Source organism: Opisthocomus hoazin, chromosome 7 (assembly GCF_030867145.1).
Source record: "Opisthocomus hoazin isolate bOpiHoa1 chromosome 7, bOpiHoa1.hap1, whole genome shotgun sequence".
In the NCBI taxonomy this organism is placed as follows: domain Eukaryota; kingdom Metazoa; phylum Chordata; class Aves; order Opisthocomiformes; family Opisthocomidae; genus Opisthocomus; species Opisthocomus hoazin.
In genome coordinates this window covers 13,488,858-13,511,537 of record NC_134420.1, presented here as the reverse complement: position 1 = coordinate 13,511,537, position 22,680 = coordinate 13,488,858, and the positions used below count along the sequence as shown (strand labels likewise).

At 39.4% G+C, this 22,680-nt stretch overlaps 1 protein-coding gene across 1 annotated transcript in view; it reads left to right on the top strand.

The window, feature by feature from the left end:
• The first annotated feature begins 8,120 nt into the window (after positions 1–8,120).
• Positions 8,121–22,680, top strand: part of IPO7 (importin 7) — a 35,953-nt gene continuing 21,393 nt past the window's right edge. Inside the window, exons 1-5 of the mRNA XM_075427597.1 lie at positions 8,121–8,373; positions 17,054–17,135; positions 18,725–18,878; positions 19,266–19,424; positions 22,083–22,239. Of these exons, the coding sequence (XP_075283712.1) occupies positions 8,290–8,373; positions 17,054–17,135; positions 18,725–18,878; positions 19,266–19,424; positions 22,083–22,239 (636 nt within the window). The 5' untranslated portion in view covers positions 8,121–8,289. The remainder of the gene's footprint in view (positions 8,374–17,053; positions 17,136–18,724; positions 18,879–19,265; positions 19,425–22,082; positions 22,240–22,680) is intronic.

Sequence of the window (22,680 nt, the reverse complement as noted above, 5' to 3'; positions counted from 1 at the left end):
TGAACTGGGCCTACAGGAAGCATGGAGAGGGACTTTTCACAAGGATGTGTAGTGAAAGGATAAGGGGGAACGGCTCTAAACTAAAAGAGAGCAGATTTAGATTAGATATTAGGAAGAAATTCTTCACCCTGAGGGTGGTGAAACACTGGAACAGGTTGCCCAGAGGAGCTGTGGATGCGTCCTCCCTGGAACTGTTCGAGGCCAGGTTGGATGGAGCTCTGAGCAACCTGGTGTAGTGGAAGATGTCCCTGTTCATGGCAGGGGGGTTGGAACCAGATGATCTTTAAGATCCCTTCCAACCCCTACCATTCTGTGATTCTATGAAAACTTGATCTGCCTATTTATCCTCGTTGGGTGGTCTATAACAGACTCCCAGCAGGATGTCTGCCTTGTTGGTTTTCCCCCGCATCTTTACCCATAAGCATTCAACCTTGTCATCACAATCGTTGAACTCTATACAATCGAAGCAGTCCCTAACATACAGAGCCACCCCACCGCCTCTCTTTCCCCGCCTGTCCCTTCTGAAGAGCTTATTGCCATCCATCGCAGCACTCCAGTCATGAGAGTCATCCCACCATGTTTCTGTGATGGCAACCATGTCATAGCTGTCCTGCTGTACAATGGCTTCGAGCACCTCCTGTTTGCCCATGCTGTGTGCATTGGTGTAGATGCACTTGAGCTGGGCTGTCAATCTCACCCCCAACCCCGGCATGCCATGCCTGGGCTCATCTCTAGTGAGCTGGGTGATGTCCCCTTCCCCCTTTGAACCTAGTTTAAAGCCCTCTCGATGAGCCCTGCCAGCTCATGGGCGAGAATCCTTTTTCCCCTTTGAGACAGCTGGAGTCCATCTGTCACCAGCAGGCCTGGTGCCGTGTAAACCTCTCCATGATCAAAGAAAACAAAATTCCACCGATGGCACCAGTCTCTGAGCCACTTGTTAATCAGGTGAGTTTTCCTGCCCCTTTCACTGTTGTTCCCTGCCAATGACAGGATGGAGGAAAACACCACCTGTGCACCTGATCCTTCAACCAATTGCCCCAGTGCCCTGAAGTCCCTTTTGATGAACTTGGGACTTCTCTCCACAATCTCATCACCACCAGCCTGCATTACCAATAGCGGGTAATAATCAGAGGGCTGCACCAGAGCAGGGAGCTTCCTAGCGACATCTCTAAACTGGGCCTCAGGGAGGCAGCAGACCTCCCTATGCGGTGGGTCTGGTCAGCATATCAGTCTTTCTGTTCCCCTCAGAAGGGAATCACCTATGACAATTACCCTCCTGTTTTTCTTAACAAGGGGCAGTCATAATGTGTGGGGCGCATCATACGCTAAAGAGTTCTTGGAAAAATCATGAATATGATAAGCATTTCTTGGGAATGTAATGAATATGTATGTTAACATAGCATAAATACCTAGTCATTGTGTCTTTTCGGCATGTGCATTTGGGCAGAACTATCCCCTGTGCGTCCAGCACTGCAATAAGGAATCCCTGCTTTCTAAAACTCCAAACTTAAGTTTCAGAGTAAATTATTTTGCTGCTTTCCAGTAACACTAGGAACAATCATAAAAAATACTGTGAGCTTGAGGGTCCTACTTAAGGAATGGTAAGGAAAGAACATACCTGTTTTCTTGCAAAAATAAAGTAAAACCAGGCCCATAATGCACATAAAGAGAAAACATTACTGGAGAACACAGTGATCACAGTCATTATTCTAAGGACATGACTTGGAGCCATTCTGTGATCTTCAGCATAAGTTTTCATTTCACAATAACACAATTCAATTCAATGCATTTGTCAACTTCTTCGGTTATGCAACTGGATTAAAAACATGAAAAGACTATAAACTCTTAGTGCCGCAGTTATCAGTTACTATCTCCAGCTGTGATGCCCATCTCTCCAGGGTGTCACAGATCTACCATTCTGCAGCTTTCTAAGTTTGGCATTTTCCCTGTGGGCCACGAAATTCAATGTTTTTGTGCACAGAATTCACCATTTTCTAGTGTCTGACATTCATCGTCTGTGCTTACATTCCACTGAGGCTTATTTGAAACTGCCTCTCTGTTTTATTTTCACCGCACGGAAACACATTTTTCACACAGTTTGGCAGGCAGTGGAATTACAGAGCTGGAGAGGACTCCATATTGCAATAAGGGAAAGCTAAAAGCATAGATGCTTACACAAATATAAATATTCAGGCTGGATAAACAGTGCATGAGGTAGGAGGAGATAAAACTGACGTAGTTACAGATGTTCTTGCTCCACTGCCTGTTGCACAGAGCATGAAGCAGGTTCTGGGCTGGGTTAGCTGGACTAATTGTGGAAACCGAGCCTTCAGAGGCAGATACACCTAAGTTGAAAGCAAACAGCAAAACACAAACCACCATGCAGTTTATGATGACATCATCTCGTCCAACATCCTGTATAGTACTGGCAATTCAAGTTTTATGCGCATTTTTTTATTAAAGCCCTAATCTTGTTGATTTGACTGAAGGACAGCTTGTGTTTTTACTAAAACATATCTTCCAGAGCGCCATCCAGTCTCAATCAGAAGACATCAAGAGACAGGGTGTGATTACTGCCACTGGGAATTTGTTTCAGTGATTCTCAAGTTTTATCTGTTAGATATTTAGTCCTGTTACACCTTTCTTCACTAAGGAGCTGTTCAGTACCCATTATTTTTCTTCTTGAGAAGATATTGTTGCTCTTTTTTCCCACTTTGCTGCACAGAGTTAGCTGTTAAAAGTAAGAACTGATGAGGGAGTCCTGTACCTTTGCAGAAATGTTTATTTAAAAAAAATAAATTAGAAGTTGAGTTTTTCTGAACTCAGAAGTATCACACATCAGAGCTTTATTTTCACACTGCTCAAGCTTTTTTTTTTTTTTTTTAAAGAGGCCATTGATCTAAAAGCTCTATAAAAGCTCTATCTTCTTGGCATTTACTCAGGACCTTAATATGTCACTGGCTCTATTACAGTGACTGTCTCGTTGCCGCTTTCATTTCCTGCTGTTCTGCTTGCATACACTTCCACCAGCTAATGACTGAATCTTGTTTTCAGCCTCTGTCCCTTGGGAAACTAGTTTGAATATGGGGTTTAGCATCTGCCCAAGCCTTGCTATCTGGCTGGAGCTGGTGGGGGTGATGTGTTTTTTTTGGCAGGATGGAGCAACTATTGAGCTCATGGCTACATAAAGGAGCTTAGTGGCTTCTTCATATCCACCCTGAACAAAATTTCAGCAAACTTTACCTAGAAGGTGAAGCCAGCTCCCAGCTGACTAGAGGGGATTAAAGGGAGCTGTGCAACCACAGGATGGTCACGCTATGACATCATGCTCTCTCAGCTAGAGACAACCTCAGAGCAGGGACTCCATAATGAACCTACCATACCATGCTCACTAAAGCTCTGCTTTATCTCATCATTATAGTAGTGACATACAGTAATCAAGACTCGTCACAACTTTGGACTTAAAACTATCTTGGACATTTCAAACAGGTCTCACACAGATGAAGAGAACAAATTATTCACCTCAATTTTTGTTGTTATTTTAAACAGTTCAGTTTGTAAATGCTTAGAAAACATGAATGCTAGAGCTATTCTCTGGCAATGTAGCATCTGTCTCTTCAGCACCAGAGGAAGGGACAAATCCCTTCTCTCCCTTTTTGGACCTCTGTTTTCAACTCAAAGATTTTATGAAGTCTTCTGCCACAATTTCCTGCTGGGAGCTCATGTCAACCTGCATGCCCATGGTATCCCCGACAATCCTTTCAGTATACAGAAACCTGCCTGCATTTTCTGTTCTTAAAAGTCTAACTTTACATTTAGCTGCATAAAAGTGCATTTCTGTTTGTTGTTCCAGTTACCAACTTGTCCCATCCACATAGGATTGTTTTGCTAATCCTAAATCATCATTGCAATGATCTGCAGCAACTTTTATATTTATTTCAAAACTGCTTAAAATACCATACAGCACAAAGTCATCCAGTGGTATCCATAGAAATCCAATAGGAACCAGTCCCTTACATAATCACTCTTCACTTATCACCTTTTTACCGAGAAATGTAATTTAGCCAGTTCTCAATCCCTTAAAAGTGTGCTCAGTGTTATAGCCTACTATGAAATTTTAAAGCAAAGAAGCCCATTTATTCTGCATCATTTTCCCAGCCAAACTAGAGAACTCCTCAAACAATTAATCACCATTGTTTGATGATTTTACACTAAATCCTGTTGACTATCACCAGTATCATTTTATAGTGTCACATCTGAATCCCATTTGAGCTTTTCCTCTTAAGGCTAATATAAGTAGCTATTTCAGAACTTTGCATATTAGCACGGTATTTCTGTGCATAGGTTTTCCTTTCTATTGTGATCTTTGGTTTAGCAGAAGGAGCTCCAGGACAGCTTTGGGTGCTGGTGATTCATCCACTCACTCCATGTCCAAACTCCCTTTGGATTTGTTGGTAGGCACCTTCACATGCAAGTATGTTTTTCCAAATTCTGGGTTGGTATTTTGAATGCTGTTGATGCAGGAATACACTGCCTTTGCATAGCTGGAGTCAATTTGGCTACTGTCAAATTTGTTCTGGCACAGAACAGCTCATACCAGCATTTACCAGTTTCTACCTTGTTTGGAATATGTAGATGGTATAAAAATTTCTGCAAAATTTTTTAGAAAGATCTGGTGAAAGCACCCAACCTTGACGAGGCTCAAGAAACATCTTTGATAGCTGCAATCCTTATATACACAATTTTTGGCTTCTAACTTTTCAGTTACTGTAAACAGAATGGTACTCCAGAAAGGCATACATGCTAAGCAATGCTCTGCAGTCAGCTCCAAGGGAGTATACTATTTTTGTAAAGCTGACAAATATTTCTTTGTTATTGTTCCAACTTTCCAGGGAAAATATACATAGCTGCTAAACCCAAGACAGTCTATGAGAGTATGTTTATCTTCAGGAGTAATTGCGACTGATTTGTATCCAATGTTTGAGAGCTGCGCAATACCACATCTGCCTTTTATGAGATAATTTGAGAAGCTCAGTTCTCCCACAGCGGCTTGAAGTTGTCTACAAGTGTCAATACACAATACAGAACATTATTGGGCAGCTAATTTCTGCAGCATGTATACACTTTTTTCTATTCTGAGACCCAGAATTTCATGAGGCTTCTCTGGCTAATGGACACATTTCTCTCCAGTATTAACTCTAATGATTTGAAATTTGATTTAAAAATTAATTCTTGTATCAACTAATCTGTTGCATCTTGCAAGATATTTATTTATGCTTTGGTAGGGTATTTTTTACCTCCTTTGTTTGCTAAACAGTTTTGGCTGAAGTCCTCACTAACTGCTGTGCTCTGATAGCTATGCTCAAGCCTTCTTCATCCTGCTAATACTATACAAAGAAAGCATCTGACAGACGTGGGTATATTTATGTAATACCAATAAAATGTCACTGTTCGGGATGCCACAGCTCACCAGTACCTTGTACTGTGATGTCAGTTGTCATCTGTTCAGTTGCTCTGCTCAAACTGATAGTATGTCTCCTTTCTTTGATCTTACTATTTCATCTCCCTCTAACACTAAATTTCCCGTGACACATGTAATGTCAACAAATTATTCAGATGTGTGATAAACTCTTTTTTAACCTCAGGGATGTTTCTTCTTAAAGCTGGTGTCCAGTCTGCATGAAATGTCCATCTTGACTGAATCTTGTGTTTATTATTTTCTGTGAAGCATTTAGGCAATTAATCCTACTGTGAGGCTAGCTATTGTTATTATTTCTGGGCAAGCAAAGATGCAAAGGCAAACCTTGTGAATGCAAACATTCCTTGACGTACAATGTTTTCTGTTTCAGAGTACTCAGACTCTGGACAATTGCTTACACATTCTTCTGCATAACTTTTTTTTGTCCTCCTCACTTCTGTATACAAATGGTAACAGCTCTGGCTATAAGCTTCTCTAGCCACAGCACCTCTGCTGACAATGGTTTGCACCCTGTTGTGCTTTTCTTTGCAGCATTTCACATCTGTATATCTGACAAAGAGTATTATGTATAACCAGCACATCATGAGCCCTTTGTCCTTTGAAGTACGTATTTTTCATTTTACAGAAGATATATTCTCTTTCATAAATTGTTGGATCAGCTTAGCACCTACATTCTCTCTGGTTAGAAGCATTATTGCTTTGCTCCTGTGATACAAAGAACATTGAGATTTGATCTTGTTATCTGTGCTGTGACACAAAAAATAGAAAAGACTTTGTTGTAGCATTTTTTAACAGTATGGAATCGACAGTATTTCACCTTTTTTACGTTTTGGGCAACATCTAGAATTGCTGTGTGACTGCAGATCTGTGTAACTTCTAGAAGAACATCCTATGACATCATGTCCTGAAATTACGCTACATTGCCACTTGGGTCTTCTGGGTCCATACGCCTCCTGGGCTTATTTAGAAAGCTAGCCATTCATTGCTGCTTCACTGTTTAGTTTTATAATTGAGGCATTCATTTTCATACTTGTAATAAAAAAAACCAACACCCATGTAGTGTAAATCACAGTTTTTAGCATTACGTAAAAAAACCCCAAACCACCAACAAACCAGTAGCAAGAGAAACTGAGAAATCCAGTTATTAGTCCAGCAACAATCATGTTACTCATTTGGAAAATTTATATACAAAAGCAAGTCTTTCAAGCTGTTTCATATGTGAAAAGACACTCTAGATAAACCTGGCTAGTGCAGATTTTGCCAGCTGAGACTGTACTGGTTAGCCTGCCTTAGCCCATTCCCTGGGACAGTGGCCAGCTGAGAGAGGGTGGCCTTCAAAACCAAGTTGGCTCCATCGAGGCTGCGTGCTGAGAATAGCCTGTGGCCCACACTAACTCCATGTATGGGAAATGTTTGCAAGACCACTAGCACATTAGGGTGGCAATCAAGTTTTAATGTGGCATTTCGTGAAACTCTTTGACTAAACAAGTAAAGAAATAGTGTCCTTTATCAATTTTCTAACTTGTATCACTTTTAATTTATATTATTTTCTGTATGTATCTGCATTTCTGCTTTTCTATTTGATACGCAGTTTCTTTGTTAATGTGCCTTCATTTCAGAGTTGTTCCAGGATGGGCTAATCTTTTTTTCTTTATTGTATTACCTGACTGTTCAATAACTCCTCTCAGAAAAATAACTCAAAATTTGAAGCACACCACTTGCATGTCATTCCCCAAAGGAAGACATGACAGTGAATGAGTCTGTGTATTACCGATTAAATTTGACAAATCACTATGCACCTAACTTATAAATAGTGTTGCTTATTTTATTGTGACTGCTCATGTAAGTGAAATTCATTCAGTGCCTAAATGCTTGTAGGACAAAGCCTGCAGAAGTGATTTATAGAGGACCAACTTACGCAGTCTAATTCTGATTTTGTGACTGAGTCGACACCTCCAGAAATGATAGCTCTGTTTATATTGATTTTCTGACAGATTTCTGACACATCTTCCACATTTCTTTCTTTTTTGCTAAAACTAGCAGAACAAAACGCTGGATTTTGCCAAATGCTTAAGAACTGTTTGTACCCTGTGCCCATTATAATGCAAGTGCCTTTAAAGGAGACCCATGCCCCCACGCATCCCTCCTTCCTCACCAGCCATCCAAGCCACTCCGAAAACGGGAAGCATACATAGTAAAAAAAGGGACTTTGGATAAAACAACGGATTCTACTTAGATCTTCAGGCGGCCGTTGAGTCCGGGGCAGAGAGTGCGCCGGCCTTCCCCGCCTGCAGAGGCGGGCAGCCCAGCACCGACCAGCCACCGGGGCCTACCGCAAGGCCGAGGACGCTTTCAGGCCGTTTCCCGCGCTGCCCCAACTACCACATGCCCCTCGAGGCAGCAAGCCCTCACACATAGAGGGAGACAAGCGGCGAAGCCCTCTCCATCCCTTCCCTCCCCTCAGCATGCGGGGGCGGCGGCACGGCCTCCCTACAAGCGCCGTCGCCGCCCGCCGCCCCGGTTTGGCGGGGCGAGCGGAAGTTGGGCGCGCGGCGGCGGCCTTTGGGGCGGCCGTTAGACTACAGGTCCCGTGGGGCCCCGCGGCGGGGAGGCGGGGCGCGGGCGGCGGAAGGGGCGCCGCTCCCTGGCGGCGGCGGGGGGCAGCTCTATCCGGGTCTTTGGCGCTTTCCCTTCCTTTCGCGCCGGCGGCCGCTGTGAGGCGGCGGGTCCATGTGCGCACGGTGCGGCGCGGCCCCGGCCCCTGCCCCTGCCCTCTGCCTCCTCCTCCTCTTCCCCCCGCCGCCTCCACCATGGACCCCAACACTATCATCGAGGCCCTGCGGGGTACCATGGATCCGGCCTTGCGGGAAGCCGCCGAGAGGCAGCTTAACGAGGTGAGGGCGCTGACAGAGCCTGGGCTGGGGCCGCGGGCCGCCGCGATACTGGAAAGCGGAGGGAGGGGATGACTCTGGTGGCGGGGTCGGGGCAGGCCTGTGTGAGAGGGGAGCGGGGCGGGGGCGGCGGGAAGGGGCCGAGGGCGCGGGGAGACGGGTCTGAGGGAGCAGGGAGGGCTTGGGGGGTGTAGAATTCTTGCCCCCCTCCGCCCCCACACGCTCCCTCAGCCTCGTCTACCCGCGCCCTCAGACCCTTCCCTCCGCCAGGCCCCACCTGGTGTCACGGCGGCTGCAGGCCGAGTCCGGCCACCCGACTCTTATTGTCCCTGGCACATGGCAGCGGGGCCTACGGCTGGGGCCAGGCCAGGCCAGGCCATGCCGTACCGGGCGGGGCTGCTTAAGGAACGGGGGGCTGTTTAACGCAGAAAGCGGTCGGCGTTGGGGAGAAGGCCCCCGCTGCCTTTCACATCAGTAACAAATTACCTCCGTTGTCTTCCTGCTCAGCCGGAGAAAGGGTAGATCTGTAGAGGGGTGTTTAAAATCATCGGTGGCGCAGGGCCCTGGTGGCTCAGAGGCTGGACCGAGTGCTGCCTAGGGCTATCTAAGGGCAGTCTTGGATGTGGAAGGCAATAATTTGTCAATGGGAGAAAGGGTAGCAAGACTCCCTATCACTTCATAAGTAGTGAGGATGGCCTGGGCTGAGCTCAGAAATAGATTCAATAGTCTGGCATTACATAATATTTGTACAATACCAATATATCCTTTGGACTCAGGGTTTGGCAGTGCTGTTGAGGTCAGTGTGCTTTCTGGGTATAGTATTGACACGTGCCCAAAAGACAGGGCAAGACAGGGTTCCCAACCCAGGTATGTCATCCACTTAAATTACATTCACGTGTCATATTGGGATATAACAAAAACAGCAGGTCCTAGTTCCACAGGTTTCAATTTTGGAAAAAGGTTATATTTTTGTTCCACTTAGCTCCACCCAATAGGTGAAGACTTTTCTTTATTGATGAGACACAGCTATGGGACATTTATACATTTTGAAAAAACAATGTTCTTGTGTTTGACTCAGAGAAAGGTGGTAGCTTGATGGAAGAGGTGAAGGATAAGCCTGAGTGGCAGCTCTTGTGGTGCCTTTAGTTGTCTTTTTCCACAAACATTTTTCTTTGTTGCTCTTAAGCAGACTTTAGGCCTGACAAAATACATTTAGTGCAACAGATGTTCACCAGAGCTTAGATAAAGGTGGGCCAAATGTTCTGCTGGTGGTAGAGAAACTTTCAAAAACTAGAGGTATAGCTTCTCATGTTGTGAAAAAGTGTAATTAGGCTGAATTCCTGTGTGTTATTTAATAGGTGAATGACATAAATATTAGGTACATTTGAAATAGCTGTAAAACTACTGAATGTTTATTAAGGTTTGTATAAAGTAATTGGCTGTCTTCTCCATATACTTTGGTAAAAAGTATTTTAGTGTCTCTTATTTAAACCAAAATATGAAAATAATTTAATTGCCTATAAAGACAGTAATATATATGAAATCTTAAGCTGGCCCCAAAATGCAATTTTTTGTGCTCTCTGTATGTCAACATCTGTATATGGTAACTTGCTTGAAATCTGTTTTAGCTATTTTCTGCAGGTATTGAGTTGCTGAATGTGCAGGAAATTACGTTCTCTGCCAGTCTGGGTCTTCAGCTAATGGCTAACTTAGTTTCATGAAGGATCATGCTCAATGGCAACTGGCTTTTGTTCACACTTTTTAATTAAAATGTCATGGCCTATAATATACTATACAAGTTTCAGACTGGCATAAAATCCGAATATCTGTGCCCCTTTAAAAACACCAGACATTATTGAACCAGTGCATAAGAATTTTTTATTGTTGGAAATGTAGGCTCACTGGTCTTGCACAGACCTTTTGTGATGAAAGTATTTGTTAGTCTGGAAGCACTTGTACATAGAAGTAATGCTAGTCACATGCATGATCTTGGTTTTGCATAGGTTTATTGAAGTCAGTTATCCATTTGCTTGCTGGATACTGGTCTAAATTTGTTAAATGTTAGGGCAATTGTGTTATCAGTTAATATTTTATTTCAGGTATGGGTGTCTCTTTCTCTGTAAAGGTGAAATCATACAGCAGTAAATGCTATTCTTGCAAGTGGCCAGGCACACACAAGAGTTTTTATAATTTAATAGTTGTCCTTGGCTGACCTCTTAATTTACGTTTAATTTGTCTGACGTGCCTCTATTGAGCTGATGAGACTGGTTTTCAGTAGAATGGTCATTTGGCCTTATCGGAAAAGAATGTGTTTTGGTCAGTAATTGATATTCCTAATTAATGGAAGAGTTAAGTATCTAGATCTGTCTTCATGATACCCTATGAATCAACAAAGTTTCTACTGACTGGAAAAGTGAACTGGGGTGGTCTTGATTTGTCCAGGCTTCGTTATTTTTCCTTTCACCTTGACTAAGTCATGAATTGTTCTGTGCCTTATTTCTTCTTTCGCTAAGCTTTATCAGGTTATATTGCCTGCACATAAAATGCTGTGAGAACTTTGAGTTGAGATATGCTAAAAAAAAAAAATAAATGTTGCAGGTATTTCAGTTTCTTTGGCTTTACTTTCCTCACTGTGAAAAGTTATAGGGAAAGATACCACTAGCTCTTGTGTCCAACAGCTTCTCATGTAATTTCCAGCTGATGATATGAGGTATTCACCTGTCTCTGTCCCTGTCTTATGGGGCAAAGCTGTGTTTTACAAGGACTTAGAATCAAGACTCTTTAAGTAAACTACTGGAAATCAGCAAGGAGACATTGTTTCCTTTTGAAACAGTCTTTGTACTATGTGTATAAAGTGTTTCCCAGATATGGTGATGAAAATAGATATTTTTAACTATGCAGCTATGGAATGACACTGAAAATAATACACAATGTTGTTTCATCTTTTAATATCAACATATTTATAAAGGTGCAGTTGCTAGACAGTACTTTCTTTGCAGGTTTCTTTGTAATTCCAGGGAATTTAACTTAACTATTATATATGTCTTGTAAGTATCTGAGATTAACAGCAGTGCATATGAGCTATTAAGACATCTTTTTAGACTAATAACTCGATTTTTGCATCTGAGAATTTTTTGTTTTAAAAAAAGGTGCGCTCCCCAGTAACTAAATTTTTTTCAGTCAAAACGTAACAGAGTTTGTTTAGGAAAATGTTATCCCGTTGCTCTACTGAAACAGTGCTTTTCAGAAGTTATGTTTAAGCTTTTTGATGTTCTAGTATAAGCAACAGGAAAAGGAAAAATGCTTTAGCTTGTTGACTAGTCACCTTAGCACGCTGTCGGTTGAAAAGTAGTAGGGCCTAGTTCAGTGTCTTTCATTGCCTCCTTAATAGATACAGAAGTCACAGCAATGGAATTGTTAAATTAAATGATTGGACTCTTAACTACTGGGAGCTTTGGAGTGAAAGGTTGTCAAAGGGGAAAAATCAAGCTGCTGATTTCGTGGTAGTGCCTTTCACCCAGGAATTTCCAAATGCTGAAATGCTGTGTTTTGGATACTTTGGGGTAGGTGTTTATAGTGTTTAATCTGTAATTTTTTTTTTCACCTTTTCTAATGTGATCTTCATGTACGACACCTATGGCTATATATTGTAGTGTGAGTGAGAATGAACAGAGCATGAGTTTCCTGGCTCCAATTATCAGATCATAGGTTCTCTTTTAAAGTTGTTAGTGTGACATTTTATCAAAAGTATTTGATTATTCTCATTTCCCTTATCTTACGTCTATATATTTTGGTGTGTGGTAGATGAGAGATGCTTTGGGAAAGGATGGTTTTAAACTGTATGTATCAAGGCTGGTCCAACACCAGAAATCCCCTTGGGGACATTAAGGAGCCAAGGGAGCTTTGTCTTCATTATGAAGTTACATTCTTGATGTGTGTTAACCAGTACAAGGTAAAGTCGTAGCAGATGGGGTGACTTGCCACTTTCTCATGACTTAGCAAATAGTTACTATGTATGCTTAACTAGCCTTTGCTAAGAGCACATTCCTTTTCTCACTGTGAACAGAAGAGTAAATAGGCTTCAGAACGTGCAGACAGCGCTCTGATGACATGAGCATCAAGGGTGTTTGCAAGATCTGATAAGCGTGTATGTATTTTTTGTGGACCTAAAAGTGGATTTACATGTACATTGTAGCTGCATGAGAGGTGGCAGAACTACCTTGCAAAAACCTCAGGGTCAGGATGACTTCCACACCTCCTGAGTTCTTAAAAAAGAATTGAAAGAGTGCTACAGGGCAGTTTGCTGACTCAGCATGGCCTTACAGTTCCTGACCTTACCTTTCTATAAAAAACCAAACTGTTTCATCTCAATGTAATAGTTGTGTTCACCTGATGCTGCTATGGTGCTTTGGTGCTTTCTGCATGTAGATTTTTTCAAAATTGGAATGGGGGAGATGAGCTGAATTTGTATTTTTTCAGCTCCTTTAAAAATAAATTTTAGCCTTTATTTAAATGTGTGCTACTTTGAATAACTATAAATAACCTAGGGTTCTAGTTCAGCAATGTATAGTAAGTATTATCCTTCTGTTTTGCTTTTTTGTAACAGTAAAGGAGGTACCTACAGTAGTGTGTCTGTTATAATATATTAAATTCGTAATGTCTAAGAAGAATGCACGGAGGTCTTTTTAGCTGAGATTAAGCTTCTTGTTTTTATTATTTAGTGGCATGCAGTCTTTGTGTGAGATAGCAATAATTCTGGTATTAATGATGAATGTAACTGACTTTAGTGAGTACCATTACTGGAGTAAAAGTGCTTTTCTGTATCATAATTAACTGTTGACAGTCCGTATCCTAGGAACTGGTCTCTTTAATGTTAACTTCAAACTTCATTTATATGATTTCCTGTTATGTAGCTGGCATGACACTTTTCTCAAAAGTGTGTTTTAGTGCATATCTAACAAACCAACACTGCTAGGAACAACTGCAATGAAATATGCAAAAAGATTGTATGTTCTGGAACAGTGATTGATATTAACAGGCAGTGGTGCAACGTTTGTGGTCTGATAGGATACATTCCTCAGCTAGTGAGGCTGCATAGCAAAGATTGCTCTTGGGAAAAGTCCCTGAATTCTTTGGCTCTTAGACAACAATGTCACCCCAGTGACACAGCATGTTGGGGGATTTGTAAGGGGGAAGGACTTGAGCTGAGTTTTGGGTGGTTGTGTGGTGGGGTGTTTTTGTGGGTTTTTTTTTTTGTGTTGAGTTACGTATTGGGAAACAGACTTTGACTGTGACAGAACCTGGTTTTTTTTTTTCCAGTTGTCATTGTAGTTCTCTAAATTTAATACTTATTTTAAAAGGATATTTGTAAACAAGGAATAAGAGAACAAAAGACAAAGTTTTACTGGTGTCAAGACTAAAGTCGTAGAAATTGTTTCTATTCTCCAAACAGTTTAGAGTATGTGATAGCAACCATTGTGAAATCCTGATTTTAGTTCTCACGTGCTGGAGCCATGGGACTTCTGTGTAGAATGACGCTACTTGTCAGTGGCTTTCACTGAAGTGACATCAGCGCATCCGATTCTTTTGGAGACTGGGGTGTGCATGGACCAGCAGAATCCTCTACATTCATATAGTTCACTGATAGACCTTTAATGAATCTTCATTAGCAGCTCACCTTTTGTAGAGCAGAGTACTGTCTAGTTGCATGCACTATAACCAAAAGCTAGTATTTGTATAGAATATGTACCTAAAATAGGTGTGGGGTTTTTTGTTTGAGGTTTTTTTTAGCGGTGCTGCCAGTGAAGAGGAACATGATGTCCTGAGAGGCAGCCATCTTTGGAGAGTAAAAATACTGAAGATTAAAATAGCTGAAATGGATGTGTGTTCAGTACTTTTTAATGCTGTAGATACAAAATCGGCACCTGTGCGGTGTCTTATTTTAAGTTCAGTTGTTTTTTCCATGTGCCAATAAAACATTGGATGTTCTCTTTAATAGTATAGCAAAACAAGGGAGCAAGTGACAGGTTATTGTAGTACCTGGGGTTTTATTTGACCATTCAGTACACACATGCCTTCATGTAGCTGTCCTTACTCCTCCCCACGTTTCAGTTTCTCTGGAATCACCTTCCTTTCAGTGGTAAGGGAAGAGGATCTTTGTAAGGAGTTTGGAAGTCTTTTATATTCCATATAGAATGCATAGAAGTGTTAATGTAGCTGTGCGTGTATTTAGTTATGAACTGAATGGATTAAGAAGAGGCTTTGTTTGGAAAGTACAAGGTATTTTACTTATGCTACCTTGTATTAAAAGCACTAATTATTTCTAGTCTGAATCTCTGCTTTGAACCACTAAAGGTGAGAAAGTACCTTATCCTTGTGGTTAGTTGGTGTCTGATACCTGGGGTGTCAATAAGGAGGATACTTGTAAGATGTATAAAAAAAACCAAGATGAAGGTATAGATGTTTTGTTCCTATCCTTTAAAACTTGTTTTAGTTCAAAGAATCCAGTGAAAATATGTTAATCTCATGTACTAATACAATTGACATTTCTAGGGAGCTTCTGTAGCTTACTATAGGCATAGGCTCAGTCCTGGTGTTTTTGATGAAGAGGAAATTATTCTTTGATATTTTATTAACTTTTAATGTGTGATAGTTTCATACACTAGTGTCTATTTTTTGTTGCTTTTGCTTTTAAGATACAACATTTTTGTATTCAATTTGTTTTGTTATTCCCACTAGTTCCTTGATGGTTTTTAAGCAATTTCTCTATTTTTTATTGAAATGGATAGTTTTTATAAAAAGAATGGTTGACATTTATCAAGAAAAAAGGAAAGTAATCCTTCATTTTTGAAATTATAGGTTTAAAAGTTTTTCAGTTTCCAAACATGAAATACATTGCGAATTTTCACTATTGAATAGATAGCTGTTAAGTTTATCATAGTCATTGTGGAAAGACATCAGTTTACACTTTTTATGTAGACTGTAGTATGACCTTATTTGTAGATCAGTTAAAGGTTATTGAAACTGAAAGCTCTCTTCAGCAGGTTCATAGTAACACATTTAAGTACAGGAGTACTTCCGCTGACATTAATGTTAGGCATATAATTGAATACTGTGCTGAATTAGGCTCTAATGCCATTTGGTATGTGTTGCAGAAGTATGTCTAGTAATGTTATTTAAGAAAAGAAGGAACTTAATGGACCTGGAGCTGTGGTAGAAATTAATACCAACAAGTAAATTTATTTTAAATGCATTTATTCAATGTATTTCTTTTCAATTAAAAGTGTATTTGCTTCTTTAGGACTTTGGAGACGTCAGAGACGTGGGTCAGAAAGATGCATGCTCATATTGCAGTGTCAGTTACTCCCAGTTTATCAAAACATACTCTACACATAAACATTTCAGTTGGACCAGACATGAGTGTTGCTTCTGTGGGTTTTCTGTAGCCTGTAGTTTTTTAGTGCACAGGATGAATATGTATAACATTTTAACATCTTGGGGAGATTTCTTAACTCAAGTTCATTCTTTGTTTAAAATCAGTTTTAAATAACAGGAGACAGAAAACAAGCTACACAAATCAAATCTTAGTGCAAATGCATGAACAAATGTCATGTCCTAGGTGTCTCTTTTACACTGAACTTGAAGTTAGATGAGGTAGATCAAGACTTGTCTGGTTCAGTTCTGCGTACCTCAAAAGATGAGGTCCCACAGCCTCTGTGGACAGACAGTTCCAGACCTAGGCCACCCTTCTGAATTTTTTTTTTCTTTGTAAAATAAAAACTTCCTTCACTGCAGCTCATGTCCATTGACTCTTGACTTTGAGGAAGATTGTGTTTTTTTCCAGTTATAAAAAGTACAGTTTTTAAGGATTACAGTTCACTTTTCACAGTGAAATTCATTTGATGTCTCAAGTTCTTGATGCTGGAAAGGTAGGTAAAGGATGCTATAATAACGTGAAGATTAGTTTCCTCGTATTGAAAATACAATACAGTATTCAGTGTATCAATGACACTTCTCATTATTGTAAAAAAAAAAGACATGTTTTGTTTTCTTTGTAAGTGAACTCTTGCAAATCCTTGCAAAGTTGTTACTCTGCGGATGTCATCCATTTAGGTCTCCATACTGTTGGTTTGCTGTTGCATAGTTATGCTGACAGTTGCTGTGGTAATGCATAAATGGTTGCTTGAAGCTGTTTTGTCAGAAAGATGAACTATGAGTTGGACAGGCTTGCTTAAGGCTGGGCTTAGTTTTAAAACCTAGTTGCCATCTGTTTCTTAGATTATTATGTAATGAATTCATACCTTGTTAAAGGTCACTGTAAAATTGCTGTGCTTGGTTTTTTCTGGCTATCTAGATACTCTTCTTTTAAGTATTTGTTCTGAATGAAGAACATGTTTAGTAACTGTAAAAGACTGATTCCTGAATTCCATTGCTCGTTTAATGATTTCTTCAACTCTGTTACCTTAAACGGTAGGGTTTTTCTTCCTTCATGCTGTCTTCAGAAGACAGCGAGCCTGAAACTTTGGAATGCTTTAGTTGATTAGCTGACTATTGTGAAACTGTCTGAATTGCTGGCATTCTATTAATTGCATTACATCAGTATAGAGATGGTAAAACTTAATAGAAGTATTCTAAAACTTAACAAATTGTGACTCAGTAATATTCTTTTTTTTTTCCCATACAGGCTCATAAGTCAGTGAACTTTGTTTCAACTCTGCTTCAGATCACTATGTCTGAGCAATTGGATTTGCCAGTGAGACAGGCAGGCAAGTTTTTGAATCTTTTTAAATTGTATCTACTTTAATGGTATATACACACAAATACAGATACTGTTAAAGAAATGTAATGGCTTTAAGCTCAAATACTCAAAAGGTAGAAGTTGCTCTAACTGTACTCACCGTGAACTATATCTGGCACCGTACAGTGAATAGGGAACATAGAAAGAAGACGTGGCTGGCTCTTCAGTGATTGCTCCCCTTTGTCAGTTAATATCTTTGGGGAAACAATGATTTATGATGCTGGTATACCTGGTCCAAGGAGGCAGTTTAGCCTTGTCCTTGTAATGCTAATGTTTCTGAACATTTTCAGTGGAAGAAAACAAATTATGTTTTTTGGAACACTGCTGATTTGCACATGAGCCATCAGTGAAACTGGATATTGAATATTAGTAACTCCAACATCACCTTAAAGCTGCTGTGGTTACTTGATAGAGGTTTCTTATACAATTCTTCAGTGCTTTTTCTGACAGTTCAGGAAGTGTAATCTTAATCTACATAGTAGACTATTCTCAGCATAAGTCTGACTTGCATATTTATTTTACTGCTTGGGGGTGCTGTGCAGATGATGACCCAGAAAAGTTACTGCTTGACGTGTATAACATACAAGAAAAGGGGAAAGTTTGAAAACAATCTCTGAAAATTCACCCTCAGTGTAAGCTAATTAAAAACTAAGGCAGTCTTTAGAGAGTGAAGACAACTCATACAGTGCATAGCTTACAAACAGTGCATTTTTTGCAAAGTAATTTGTGGCTTGAAAAATCCCACTGAGCATGGATTAAATTCTGTGTCACTTCAGCATGTATCTGCTGATTGTTTCTTACGGTTGCAGACCCTTTCAGAAACCCTTTGGTTTCTGAATCTTCAGAAGGTTTGTGTGAAACTTGGGAAAAGAAGTTGCTTTATGGATTTGAACACAGAATTAGATAATTGGTAACTTTGTTATTAGTTTGTAATTTGAGACTTCCTGTTGCATTTTGTAAGTCCTTTTCTTTCCAAGTGCTATAATCTATATTCTGCCACATAAGCAGTTTGGATTTGGTTGTCAAATGGTAAATGAGGGCATTTGTGCCAGCAGCCTGTATGTTACAAAGTGCTGTGGCCCATAACCTTGGTATAAAGGAGCTCTTTTTCTCTTTAGCAGTCACTCCTGTGTCACAAACTTTAGATTTATTTTTTTTTTGCTTACAAGTGATGTCTTAGATAGTCATTAGTATTGATTAGCTTTGTTTTAATTAAAATACTGAGAAAATTATTATAAAGGATTTTTCAGAAGTGTGTTGCTAAAACGTTGCACAACTATTTATCTGTAGCACAGATAAAAGCAGTATGTTTATTGCACGAAAACACAGTCTTTACTGAACTAAAAATACAGACATTGCAATAAATGGATAAAAGAGAGGCCTGGTAAATTATTAGGTTCATAATTTGTGTGGTTTATGTATTTTGATTCTTCTAGTCAGAAATGGTCAATGAATTAATCAGTTCAATTTTGTTCTAAAATGAATTTGTCTGCAAAATAAAATGTTTGTTTTGTACTTTGGATGGCTATCAGCTGGTTTGCCACTTTTGTCTCACAGGGGTTATCTACTTGAAAAATATGATAACCCAGTATTGGCCAGATCGTGAAACTGTACCAGGAGAGATCCCACCTTACTCCATCCCAGAAGAAGACAGACACTGTATTCGTGAAAATATTGTAGAAGCCATTATTCACTCTCCTGAGCTGATTAGGTATGCAGTTTAAACCTGTTTATGAATTGACTGTGGTTTCTGACTTACGGTTTTGGAGTTGTTTTGTTGTTTGGTTTTTTTGGGGTTTTTTTTTTTTTTTTTTACACAACTAAGATCATCTGTGTGCTAAGCATCATTGTCATACACTGTGTATCCTGTCCTGAGCTTAGAATTAATATAGATAGAAAAACAGTTTTCAGCTCATGCAGCATGTAGAAACTTAGTTTCTCAAATGGAGAATATTAAGCAGAAAGTACAGAACCTAAAACTTCTAAACAGAAGTTGAAATAAGTCTAAATTTGAGCAGTATTAGCTGTTTCAACACCACAAGAATATTATTAAAATAATAGTAGTAACTTATTTAATCATTGTGCATTTGATTTCCAGAGTACAGCTTACTACTTGCATTCACCATATTATCAAGCATGATTATCCTAGTCGCTGGACTGCAGTTGTAGAGAAAATTGGATTTTATCTTCAGTCTGACAACAGTGCTTGTTGGCTTGGAATTCTTCTTTGTCTTTATCAACTTGTGAAAAACTATGAGTAAGTTTTTTCTACCATATAAAAAAGCAGAACTAATATATTTTTGTGTATTTTTTTTGTATTCTGTGTGTATATTGTAACCATGAGAATTGTGTGTGGGATTACACAAAGGTGATAGAAATCTTATTTTAGAAAATGTTCTTGAATACTCGCTATGCAGATGTTGGTGTGTATATCTTCTCCACTAAAAAATTACAGAAAAGCTGCCTTTACTAAAGGTTTGAGATCAGAAAAAGGAGGGTGTTTTAAAGCCTTAATTTAATAGTTGTTTTTTTATGTATTGACAGCCGTAAGAAAATCTGCTCGAAATCATGACTTTTGCAGAAAATTATTATTTATTTAAACCAGGTTTAGACTCTTAAACAGTTTATACTCTGTATGTCAGTCACAGTAAAGATATAAAGGATTCAAAGTGTGAAATCTTGAATGTTAGGAAGTTCAGAATTAGTTGACTGACTTTGGTGTGATCCTTCTGGAAATATTAATAGCCTCGTCCAACCCATCATAGAAAATCTTTATCAAAGCCCACCATTCTCCTATGTGCAAGCCATTGGACTAGGATACAGGTGAAGTTTCTTTGCTCTGTATCTACTATTATGCTCACAGCTTTAGAGTTGAGGTTGCAATTTGAGATGTTGTGTGGAGCTTAGCTGCTGCTGCAGGCATGTAGGAAGCTCATAGCTGGGTCAGAGAACAATGTGATCCTGGAGTGAGGGAATTGTAGTAGTGGAACTGATGGAATCCACAACTTACTCTTTCAAAGCATAATATTTTTGTTTCTGGTACTTGATTTAAAATGTTGCATTGAAAAATGTCACTGTCTAATTCCGTGAATTTTATGTAAATTAGTGTAAAACAGGTGAATGTCAGTTTCTCCAAAATCCTTGTACACAGGAATGTTATAAAGACCTTTGTAATCCCACGTTGGAGTTTCTTCTGTGGCTGACAATAACTTTTCACTTGATTTTCAAATTAAACATCTTTAAATATACAGCAGAGGTCTGTGAGATATGAAACATGAAGTGTTTACTGGTAGTGTATTACGATTATAGCAATCCTTGTGTAGGGAAGAATTTTGATATGAGCACAGCCATTGCATGATTAACTAAGGTAACAGGTGTGTTGATGATAGTAGTTGATCGAACACTCTAGCTGAGGCCAGCATCTGCTCATGCTTGTTTAGCTTTCTGGTCAAGTCAACAAGGGTCAATTTCACAAATCATGTAGGATTGCATAACAATACAGGTGCAAGTATGTCTCTCTAAAATTTGTTAAATTACTTACATCAGGGGTTTTTGGGAAAAAAAAAAAAATTTCTTCGTGTGGAAGGTAAGTGTCTTGGCTTTTCAATATTATTTATTTTTCTCCATATCCAGCCAGCAAGATCAAATGGCTGCTCTTTGCATAGTCATTTTTTTCTAGTCTTTTTCTATTTATGTCTTTTGTGGAAATCAGAAACTGAGCTTTCCTGACCAAGATTTAGTTCTTATAGTTAGTTTTCTATTTCAGAAAACACACGTAAACTATATTCTTGAACAGGATTTTGGAGCTCAATGTTCTGTAGTAGTTTTTACAGAACATACCATCTGGCAGCAGACTGAGTTGCCTTTATATTATATTTCTGCAAATTGGCACAGTTTAAGAGGCTGAACATTGATATTTAATGTTAGTGAAAAGTACCAAAAATGTATTTTAAAAACCTCAAACCAAAACCCAATCTCCCAACCCAAAAATCTCCCACAAGGGTCCAAGAGTATTACACTATTAATGGCTTAATTGAAAAATGAAGCTGTGCAGTCTTAGTGATATTTTACTTTGTTCTTATTATCGTCACCAGTATGGACAAGATCCTATTCTGCTGTGATAACTGTGGAGTCAATGAAGACCTCCTTTTTTGATAGTTAAAAGTTGGGAGAAAGATTTCAAAATGTGGCTTCATTTCCTGTCAGGAATGTTGACATTTTTTGAGAAAGGAAATGGAGCCTTGTTTTCAGGGTAGGCAAGCTGGTGGTGGACTGTCACCAGCATGGGAAGGTCTGAGGCACTATTTCAAGGGGGATTGCAATCGAAGCCTGCTCATAGTCTACTGCTGAAGCCTACGTTCTCTATCAAATTGTTAAATTTGGGCAAATTAAATGGTAAGATGTGAGACACCTCATAGTTTAATTTCTTCAATGTCAGTGAGGTAATTCAGCTTCTGGAAATATTTTGATGAATTGTGAACTCTGACAAATGTCTTTCTGGAATTTTACTGACTAGCCCAGCATCTGCCATTCTTGGCAATAAATGTGTAGCTTTTGCTTGCAGTTTTTGTAGTGCTCCAGTTGCTTTTCACTATAGTAATGATGTGGCTGAACATGATGTAGTATTCAAAGTGAGTAAGTTGGCAGGAGTGCATTACCAGCAGAAAATTAATGTGAGTATATAGTGGAGTAATGGACGCTCAGCGGTTTTATAACTTGCCTTTGAGCTGTAATGTTGTCTGGCTATAGCTTTGTTTCAAATTCTGTAACAAGAAATGGCTAGGATTTTTTTTTAAATCATATGTTGTTATGAACTGTAATATAACCTACTTGTGTCTACACCAAGGAAAAGCGGACTTTCGTAATTCAAAAGCTACCTGAAAGATCTACAGAACTATTTTGTTCTTGTCTAAAGGTACAAGAAACCAGAGGAGCGAAGTCCTTTGATAGCTGCAATGCAACATTTTCTACCAGTTCTGAAGGATAGCTTTATTCAGCTCTTGAGTGATCCATCTGATCAGTCTGTCCTCATCCAGAAACAGATCTTCAAAATATTTTATGCCCTTGTCCAGGTAAAAAATAAACTTTGGATATACTTGATCAGTAATTTAATTTAAAACATTATGCTTTGCCTTAAAATAGTAAATGACAGAAATATTAACAATATTAGATTACATCTGAATCATTTGCCCTACTGTTCAACTGTGATATGAATCGCAGATTTTTTTGTATGCTTGATTGTGCTGTACTTTTGTACAGTGCTATTCCTGGTTGGCATTAGATAGAACTTATGCATGCCATCCTCTAAGGTAGAGGAGAAAACCAATTAGAAAATTAGAAAATTGGTTTTCTAATGACAGATTGTAGAGGTCAGCCTACATAGAATTACCAGTGTAAATGCAGCAGTTCGGAATGAAACTGTTAATATGCTGTTAATCACTTCAGAAATTAGTGTAACATTCATTTAAGTGGTGTCTTAGCATTGCATAAGCAGAACAAATTGGAGTAAAGAT